A 10,340-nucleotide genomic window follows, 5' to 3' on the forward strand; every position below is an offset into this window, starting at 1 on the left:
AAAATTAATAAGCTGATACATAATAATTTCATCCTCTTCCGTTTCTTTACAGCCATTGTTCCTGATAAATTACACGACTAATTTCTTTTAGATCCGGACCGAATAATAAAAAGACTCACCCACGGTCAAAAAAATGTGTGATCCACCAACAGTGCGGCCAGATATGCATTTTTAGTTGAAGCGGTTGTAATGTAATTGTGACTTCATTACTCATTTGTACAATATAATGAATATGACTTTATCTCACTTCTGGTTTGGATATGGCCTTATTGCGTATGGCTCCGGCAGGGCCATATACTCCTGCCCTGCATTACATCTGAGTAGCACAAGACTACTCCAAGGGATTATTAAATGGAGTATCTACCTCTTTGTAGCGCAGCCCAATAAACAGCCTGCAGGGATTGCGATTGTTAAAACACGAAAAATTATCGGGTAACAATAAGCTGTTGTAAAGACACGAACTGGTCCACTACTGCATTACAGAGGCGCATTTTGTAAGTACTCCATTGTGGCACAAATAGACCACATGGTTCAACGATTTTTGTAGGGACTTAGCTAAGTGCTTAAGGTGTGTGGCAGATTTGCCTGGTACTCGTACATACTTAGCTGAAGTGAGAATTCGCAATGCGGTGATGATCCAAAATTTGGCGAGAATTCTGGCTGCTTTGCATTTGCTAAGTTTTCGCGCAGAAGCTGGCCATAAGTTTGTTAAAAATTACAAATATTTTTTTTTTTGCCGGCACTTGTATATTCGTAAGCACTGTTTTTGGGGGTCTACATGTATGCATGTATGTGATTGAGAATGATTGAGCGTTTTAAATACGCAATCCAATTAAAATCTACTGCGATAATCAGAAATATATGTATATTTATTTGCTTACGGTTACTAATCATAATAAATATATTGGTAAGTAATTGAAAAATGAGATTCGTAAGCTGTTGACAGCAAACAAAATTAGAAGTTTTCCTCAATCAACTTTAGAGCAAAAAGTAGAGGAAATTAATTAAAACCAATCCTTAACACACAAGCACTCAGTTCAGTTTCTAAAAATGTACCATGACAAGCATTGATACATTTGAAGTACTCGTAGTAATCAATTTGAAGTTTACGACCAACGTAACAACAATAAAATGCTACCCACGAACCATAGCAAATAAATGAAATTTTTTCGAAACGACAAGCTGTGACAGCCAACAGCGTCACGGTCCTCCTTCCTCGCTTCTCATCAGAATTATAATGCTATGTGTTCTGCATCGAATCTCTAGTCTGCGAATTTTTTGTTAATTTGTTCTCGCGGCTTAATTTGCGTTCTTAACGTTACTGATCGTACATACATACATACATATGTACAGTGAGGCAATTAGCGCTTATTTATGAGTAAAGATTACTTATGTAGGTCTAAGATAAGTTGCAGTAGAAATATATGGTACGCCACCACTGCAGTGGACTGGTTCTAGTCGAAAGCGATGCTAATTCTCACCGCGTGATTTGCAATAAAGAGCGGGATTCTACTTTAATTCTTAAGAACCCCGAGGAGGTCGTAGACCCAATGTTATGCAGCGAAAACCTGTATGATGAGGGCAAAAGCTGCAGAGTTCTTGACTAAGATTCTTTTTCTGTCCATAGATACATCGAGTCAATTATTAATTTTGATTCAGCTTGCCTGAGGGCTCAAAATAATCTGGAGAATACTGAATGGAACTATAAAATAATTTTTCAGAAGTTACCATTAGCATATTTAACGTACCGGGATTTGGAAAATATGGTTTACTCTCGCTCGGTTCTACTCCGGCCCTAAACCCAGTAGTAAACAAGAACTTTATTGGAGATTGAGGCAGCTAGGCTCATTGCACCCATTTATTCTGAACAAATTTGGTCTTATTCTGAGCAAAAAACTTTAGTTCAAGACAGAGATGTTCCTACGGAGATTCCAAGCAGGGATTAGCTAGTGCAAAGATATGGCATGTCACTAGGGGATTTTGCAATTCTCGCAGATGGCTCGAACCCAAATGACAAAATGCGAAGAGGAGTTTTCTCACGAAAGCCTACCCGGAGCTGTTCGTTTCATTTATTGGACGACTATACATAGTGAGATACTACTGGCGTGCTATTGTGGACTCGGCCATAATCGCTGGGGAGGTTACAGCGCTAATCAGGAAGAGAAAGATACATAGTGTCTTCCAGGCTGGGGTTTATCAAATAAAACTTGGAACAGATACATCTGGATATATTTTTTCATTTTCAGTGACACCTATGGTACTCTGAGTAGTCCGAAGTCCGACAAGCCTTTGAGCTTAAAGTTTTCCATGAAAATGATTCTCATACAGAACTTCGGACGTTCAAAAGCGACGTAAACGTGATAATTTCAAGACACAGTACAAATCGAAAGACGAAGCTCGGCCAGACAATAAGTGAAACTGAGAGCCATTAATACCCTTTTTTATTCTTAATTTAATTGATTTTTGCATATTTTGACACACTGTGCTGCCGATGGGGTTAAGAATGTTTTCAAATGTCTCTGCCAAATCAAATAAACAAAATAAGAATAATAACTATGTGATTAAATGAAGTGAACAACGTGAAAAAAAAACTCATAAGATTATATCTCTTCGAGGCGATGATTATTGTTTTTATTTTTATTTTTGTTTTCATTGGGCGTTTTTTGCGTTTCATATGGTATGAAAAGGAAACGCAAAAAATTATGAAAACAAAAATTAAAAAAAAAAATACGCAATTCAAAGCACAGATTCACTGGCAATCAGTGGAGCATTTGTCATCGCCACATTCGTACAAAGCCAACCGAGTCACTAGAAGCTGCGTAATGGAACTTTAAAGCTGCGAAATTGTTGGAGACGACGACGACGATGGCGACATAAAACTTAACACAATGCCTTACAAGCCGATCAGTCGACAACATTTCACTTTGGCCGTAGGAAGCAACAAGCCATACGGGCAGCAGCAGCAACAGCAAACAACGGTAACATCAACAGTGAGAGCAAAAAATATTGGTTGCAGAAATTTTTATAGTATCGGCATTTAAAATTCGTGGAAGTTCTTGGAATATAAGCAATTAATTTTAGTGTTTTGTACATAAAATTTGGCGTTGCATGACAAGCAATTATTAAAAGAGTTTAGGTGCAGAAATTTCGTAATAGACAGGCAGGCAGGCAAACAAAATGTACAGCTGTCAAGTGTTAGTGGTAAGTGTTAGTGGCGAATGATTCGCATAAATTTACGAAATTTTAAAAGATAAAATTAATTAACCGCAGCTTGAAGGTTACAAATGTTCTAATCGATAAAATAGTGAAAAGTTTTAACAAATATTATAGAAAATATATACAAGAAATTGAGCAATAAGCTAATTACAATAAATATTTAATTCCTAGCAACTTTCGCTGTTACTCAGCATTGTGACGCTACATGCCACACTGGCTGCACCAGCCGATGCATCAGTTAAAACCAAACCCAGCTCCACTGAGGACTCTGCGAAATTTGTCGTCATCAGCGAGGATGTGATACCCGATTTGGAGAATACCACACAAAAAGTTATACGCGTCAATCCACTCGATCTGCCAGCGGTCACAGAGGATCGCAGCGGCAGCGTAGACTCATCACTCTATAAAATTCAGAGCCTATTGCCGCCCAGTCGCAGCTATGTGAACTCAAACCACATGCGTGCGACAAAAACTCGTTCGAAAAATTCCGTCGACTCCAGTCCTGTGGCTGCTAGTGTTAACTCCTCACCTATTATACGGCAACTTGCCGAACCGAAATTCCGCAAACCGATTCGTAATCAAAAGAAGCAATTGCATTTCTTTTACAATCAAGTTGCCTTGGATGGCCAGGATGTGAGCAAGTCGATGCAGGTGCATTTGGCGCCTGGCGCGTATCCTGTTTACTATACAGTTGCGAAAACGAATGGACGTTTTGGTAAATTTCCGATAAAAGGTTTTCGTACGCCTACAGAATTTTTGAAATATTTGGCTAAAAATAAAGTCGCATCGTTGGACGGTGCATCACGCGTGGAGAGTTGAGCGATGGAGAAGGAAGCGGGCAGTAGTGGAGGAATGAAGCAGCTAATAAAGAGTAGAAAATAGTGTATAGTTAAATTAAATTTAGTAATTAGAAAAATGAATATATTAGAGATATATTACATAAGGTGCAACCGATATACGGTTGTCGACGTAAGTCCGGAAATCGGTTTAAGGTTTTGGGCAAAAAATGTAAAAAGCTTTTAGCGGCAGACTGCTTCTTATAAAATTTATATTTTTCTGTATTAATTAAAAGGCTTCAAAGTTGTCTTTAGCATTATGTGTGATTTATATAAGTAGCATCTAATTTATTTATATTTCTTAATTTAGCTATTTATATTTCTAAATAATGGCTTAGTGTACTTAAAGAACACATAGATATGTACGTATGTGAAAATTTTAAAATATTTAAAAGTGCCAGAACAAAGTAAAATTTTATATCGAAATTAGTTGCATAATTTCTGATCCTTTTTCATTTGGGGATATATGTTGTTTAGACGAGAGGTGCTTTCGATAATAAATAAAGAAATAATAAAAAAAAAATATTTTTAAAAAATTAGTTATAAATATGAACCAAATTCGACTAAAAAATACGGTGTTACCAAACATCTCGACTCCTGCAGAAAAAAATAAGGTAAGACAAATTGGACTGATCGGAGCTAAGGCAAGTAAGAAAATCGGATTCAAAATTCAAAAAGGGTCAATTTTGACCCAAGTGTATCAATATTTATTTTTTATGGGACATTCTCGTAAAAAATAAAGTAGCGACCCGGACTTTTATAACTTTTATAATAAAAACCGTTAGGAAAAAGTTAGCTTTGGACTTTTATTTATTTAAATAAACTAATATGCCAAACCGGACCCTTACTTTTTTAGTCCAGTAATGGCAGTTAAACTCAGGGACATAACAGTCATAAGTTTTATCGGATAAACGTTGTTCCATAGTAGTTATTAGATTGGTAATATTTTTTATTTCGCCGATAAGAGTTACAACCCGACACTTACTTTCAACGCATATTTTTACGCTGTCTGATAACAGTTATTTCACTCCTCCTATTTTATTTACATCATCTTTATCTTCTCGTCCGTCTCCGTTTTCGTCAATATTCTTATCGAACAACGTTTATCAGTCAACGCAAAAAAATAAACTCTGAATAATAACTGTTATCAAGCAAAGTAAAAAATAATCGTTGGAAAATAACTGTTGTCAAACAACGTAAAAAATAAACCTTGGGCGAAAAAAAATTTTTCATCTAATAACTGCTATGAAACAACAGCTACAGAAGCTTGGTCATTCTTTTTTCATTTGATCCCAAATTTGTTTAATTTAGATTAGCTTATTATGAGGGATAGACATTTAATCTTAAAAATTATTTGCTCAATTTTAACTGTTATTACTGACTTTTTTTTTTCTTTTCTGACTTTTTCCCACTTTTGTGTTCGAAAAATACAAATAATTCAGGGTTCTTGTAGAGGAGCTCCTGGGATCAAAGGCACATGAATAATTTTATTCTTCAATATTTTGCGTCCGCAATTTTATTAGATCGACACAAAATAACTTTTATTTTCGCTCCCTGAAGTAAAGACAACCACGAAAATTAAATTTTTTTTAAATATTTTTTGGGGCGCTACCAGGGTTTGAAAAATTAAATTTTTTCAATAGCAAAAATTCGACAAAATCTTGACTTGAAATCTAATAAATTTTACATATTTTTGAAACTTTTACATATACATGCATAAACTCGCTTAGTTGTAGCTAGTCAAAATAAATACTTTGTCGAATTTTTGCGATTTTTTTTTTATATTAAAAATTTTCCCCACCCTTTCAGTGACCACAAGTTTTTTTTTAAATTTTGAAATTTTGTTGGACGACTTTATTTATTATGTAGAAAAAATAAAGAGGTGCCCTATGATGTTGATATCTTAAGAACCACCCGAATATATGTGTAAATATAAAAATGTTGTGTTCGAGATATCGAATATCAAAAAGGAAACTTCGGGGTGCGCATCCGTGGACTGTAGTTTTTGGTGTATCTTTATGCATCGAGAGCGTGAAGCAAACTGATGAAATATAGACTAACTACCTATTAGGGTGTACCCGAAAGCCTTGAGTCGTTTAGGGCATGCCCGCATTGGAAAATGGAAGCTGGAGTATGTGTTTTTTAATTTTTTTTTAATGTAGTTTTTATTATAAGTTTTCGCAAGTAAGAGCAACGTTCAAGAAAGAGTTTTGAAATAGCAGTGAAAAGGTTTTCAATAAAATCATTTGGCGTTCGGAGTCGGCACCTAACAAATTAGAGGATAAGCTCGGCCAAAAAGTCAGTTATTTATTTCACGTTTTTTTTTGCATAAGGCGAATTAATATGAGGTGATAGCAGGAGTACAAAAATACGTATGTACATATTTATTATATAAATTTGCACACATAAAAACCGATACACTAAAGCTTTGAACTTTAGGATGATTTTTTTTAGTGTACCGTTCTGTATCATTTCTTCTTTTCGTTTCTCCATGTAACGGCTTTGCATTATTTGTAAGTACATTTTTTACTCACAAAAGTCATTCACTTTAAGAGAAAGGTTAAGGTCGAAGAAATTTCATATTTGAGCCGTTTATTTTGAAAGTGGCATAAGTCACTTCACAGCTCTTGTACTTAAATGACCAGTCACTCGTATCTTAACGCGTCGCTTATTCGTTTAATTTCATCATTCGAAGGTGGAACTTTTTGTCGTTAGTTAATGATGATAAAGCGATTTAAAGATCCATTCGGCTGCAAGTAACCGGTCATGTAAGCACAAGAGGTACGAAGTGGCTTATGCCATTCTCAAAATAAACGGCTCATTTGTAAGTTTGTAATTAATATAAGCAAAGAAGTGAAGAAAGAGTTGAATGAATTATGTATATAAAGCGAATTCGAGTAAGTAAATTAGTCGTTTTGAACGCCAACCATATAGAAAGTAGCGACCAGTGTTGGAAAAGCAAGTGCAATTGTACTCTTTTAGCCTCTTTTTAATTTGAAAGTACACTTGGTATAAGCACGCTGTTTTCGTAGTATTTGGCATGTATCCATATATGTGGTTTTTCAGGAAATCCTCTCTTATCTTTGATTCGGAACGCATTTTCTAACGTGGGGAAGTCGTGCAATAGCCTCTTTCATTTGGGTAGGCCTAAAATCCGCTTCTCCCTTAAATACGTCAGATATTGAAGACCAATCGCGAATTAGATACGCACCGAGCAATTTGTCTGAAGATTGAACAACTCGAAGCAAAGTCATTCACCTGTGGTTTTGTCTCGAATGGCTCAAAACGATTCCTTCTAACTTAAAGAATTTATGTTTTAATATGAGACTAATGGCCAATTTCACAATGCGTAGTTAATTCAGAATCGGCAGTTAACTACAGATTTTTGTACTGAAAATCTCTAGTTAACTGCTGATTCTGAGTTAACTACGCATTGTGAAATTGGCCCTAACAGTGCAATTCTAGCTAAAGAGGGACAGTAAAGAGTCTTTCGTAAGACAAATGAAAGACAGAGGGTAAGATAGTTCGCAAAGCTTTTGTTATTCTAGCATACAAATCTTAGATAAAAAGCTTTCTCATTCACCGCTTGTGGTGTAAAGCTATTTTGAGAGAAAGCACTTGCATGTCATTTAGCTCGCATCGCTCCAACAGTCGCAATGGCCGAGTGAGCAGAGCATAGGCGTGCCGTTCGAAAGGCCACGAGTTCGAGTCTCAGGCGGAGGAACTTTTTTTTATTTATTTTTACAATAATTTTTTTTTCCTTTTTAATTAATCAAGAAGGAAAACTTTTCATTTGAATTTCATTTAATTTTCTAACTACATTTTTTTTTAATTTTTGCTTTGTTTTCATGTATTTATTTATTTTTTATTTAAATTTCTTTTATTTATTAAATTTGATTGTTTTAAAAAGAAAAAATATATATGTTTTTTAAATTCAATTTAATAAAAAAACTTAAAAGACGAACAGCATAACGCTAAGAGCCCCTCGTTAGCAGATCTTTCAATTAGTCTTTCGAATAACAGTAAAGAGTTTTTAAGATAGTTGCCAGAATAAAGCACTGTCTTATGAAAGAATTTCGTCTTTCAAAAGACTGTGTTGAGGTGAAAGACGATTGCCAGAATTGCCCTGTAAAAGTTGACTTGGTATCGGAGGCAGAGGTTTTACTCCTCTTAAAAAGAGAATGCATACGAAAACACATATTTAATTTTTGGGCACATTTATCTACTTAACGTAAAGTTTTTCCGCAAATTAGCTACAATTTGCTAATTTTATTCTACGTCCTTGGTAATAACTTGAACAGCGTGAATCTACGATAAATCCGAAGCATTGATTTAACCAATTGCCAACGAGCTAAACAACTGTGAAAAGTGGCGCCTACAAATGAAATGGCGAATCCAAAACGAGTATGTATTACATACCTCAGATGAGGTAGTTTCTCCTCCAACAACATTTATTTTTATTTTGTTCCGGCTATTTTTTAGTCACGATAATGATTAATATCGATAGAAACTCTATTTTTACTAATAATACTAGCTATTTATTTATCATTAACATTTCTCTACTGCATAATTAACTTTGTTTTTGTTTTGTTTAATTCAGTTTCTAAATAATACGCTTCAATATTCCGCATCAATTAAATAAAAAAAGAAAAAATTGTATAATAGAAAAATATTTATACTGAAATCAAAGAGCTAACGAGCTAACGAACTATGTATCATTTTGTTGTTAATGTGATAATGTATGTACGTATGTATGTTAGAAAACAATGTTAACAACTCAGCAATCAAGTGTGAACATATTTCAATAGCTATTCCTAAGTATGTATGTATGTAATTATATTTAAGTATCAGAGTGAGTTAGAAAGAAAGAACTACATTCCTACTCAGTTAAGTGGTACTGTTTGTGGTTCGCTAAATTTCATAAATTTTATTTTTCATACATTTCTACAACAATAATTATTGCCGATTTTATAGGTATTAAAACGTATTCCAGCGTCTGCCCACATATACTTGTACATATGTACATATGTACGTATGCTTAGAAATAATAATCCATAATAATTCATGAATGAATTCCCCAACTCATGCAGATGACGTAATTTATGAATCAACATGCGGACACCTTTATTCCACATAGGTACATATATGTATATAACTTTAACAGAAGCTTCACACTGGCTGAAAAGGTCTATCTGAAAACATTAAGGGTATGTGAGTACGCAAATATCAGACAAGTTAAAAAAAAAATGAATTAAATAATAATTGGGCGTTATGAGATCGGCGATCAGCATCGGACACCTCCGAAGAAAAATTCAGTGAGGCCCGGCCGAGAGCGGCCCACCACGACCGAACCCGAATCCGATTGAGCATGCAATGCATGGAATTCCTTCAAAAATATTTACTTCAACGCAAAAGTTATTTATATTTATAGATCGAACCTTTCCAAGATAAGCTTTTTGTTCAAAAACTTAAAGGCGTATACATACTTACCACATGTTTTAATTTTCTTTGACACTTCCAATAGTTTTCCATCCTTTCCAGTCATTACACTTTCAAGTTTCATATTTTAACAAAAAACGAACGATTTTATAACATTCGTCCCTCGTAGTGAAAAGGTATTTTTAGAAAATCCACTTTTATACATATCATTTAGCTCGCATCGCTCGAATAGGCGGAATGGCCGAGTGAGAAAAGCACTGGGGTGCCATTTTGAGAATATGTTTTTTAGTACAATTTTTCTTTTTTAATTTTATTTGATTTCAATTATTAGATTTCGTTGTCTCAAGAAAATAGATTTTTTTATTTAATTTGATTTTTAGAAACTACACTTGTTATATTTTTATCTTTTAGTAAGATTTTATTGTTTTAAAAAGAAAATTTTTTTTTTTCTGTTTATCAAATGTTTAGAAACTTATTTTAATTAATTTTTACTTTTTTAGATTCAATAGTATTTAAAAGAAAAAATATTTTTTTGATTCTCATCGAATTTTTAGAAATGTTTTTTCTAGGTTTTAATTAAATATTTTTGGTTTTTTCAATGCAATTTTTGTTTTGGTTTTAGATTTTATTGATTTAAAAGGAGGAAAAAGTACATTAAAATAAGTTTCATTTTGTTTTTTGTCTTTTTAATATATATATATTTTTTATTATATTTATTTGGTAAAAAAAAAATATACATTGTACATTTGTATATATATTTTGATTTAATTTAATTTTTAAAAGTATTTTAATTATTAGATTTTATTGTTTTAAAAAGAAATAAGGCATATATTTTTTAATTTAATATAA

At 33.7% G+C, this 10,340-nt stretch overlaps 1 protein-coding gene across 1 annotated transcript; it reads left to right on the top strand.

Moving 5' to 3' along the window:
* Window positions 1-2,866: 2,866 nt before the first annotated feature.
* LOC118744021 lies at window positions 2,867-4,574 on the top strand. Its single transcript, XM_036476780.1, has 2 exons — window positions 2,867-3,201; window positions 3,388-4,574. Exons 1-2 carry the CDS (start codon window positions 3,178-3,180, stop codon window positions 4,033-4,035), a joined length of 672 nt encoding a protein of 223 aa, XP_036332673.1. The 5' UTR covers window positions 2,867-3,177; the 3' UTR covers window positions 4,036-4,574.
* The last annotated feature ends 5,766 nt before the right edge of the window (window positions 4,575-10,340 follow it).

Source organism: Rhagoletis pomonella, unplaced genomic scaffold, assembly GCF_013731165.1.
Source record: "Rhagoletis pomonella isolate Grant_MI unplaced genomic scaffold, Rhpom_1.0 Rhpom_scaffold_00007, whole genome shotgun sequence".
Lineage (NCBI taxonomy): Eukaryota > Metazoa > Arthropoda > Insecta > Diptera > Tephritidae > Rhagoletis > Rhagoletis pomonella.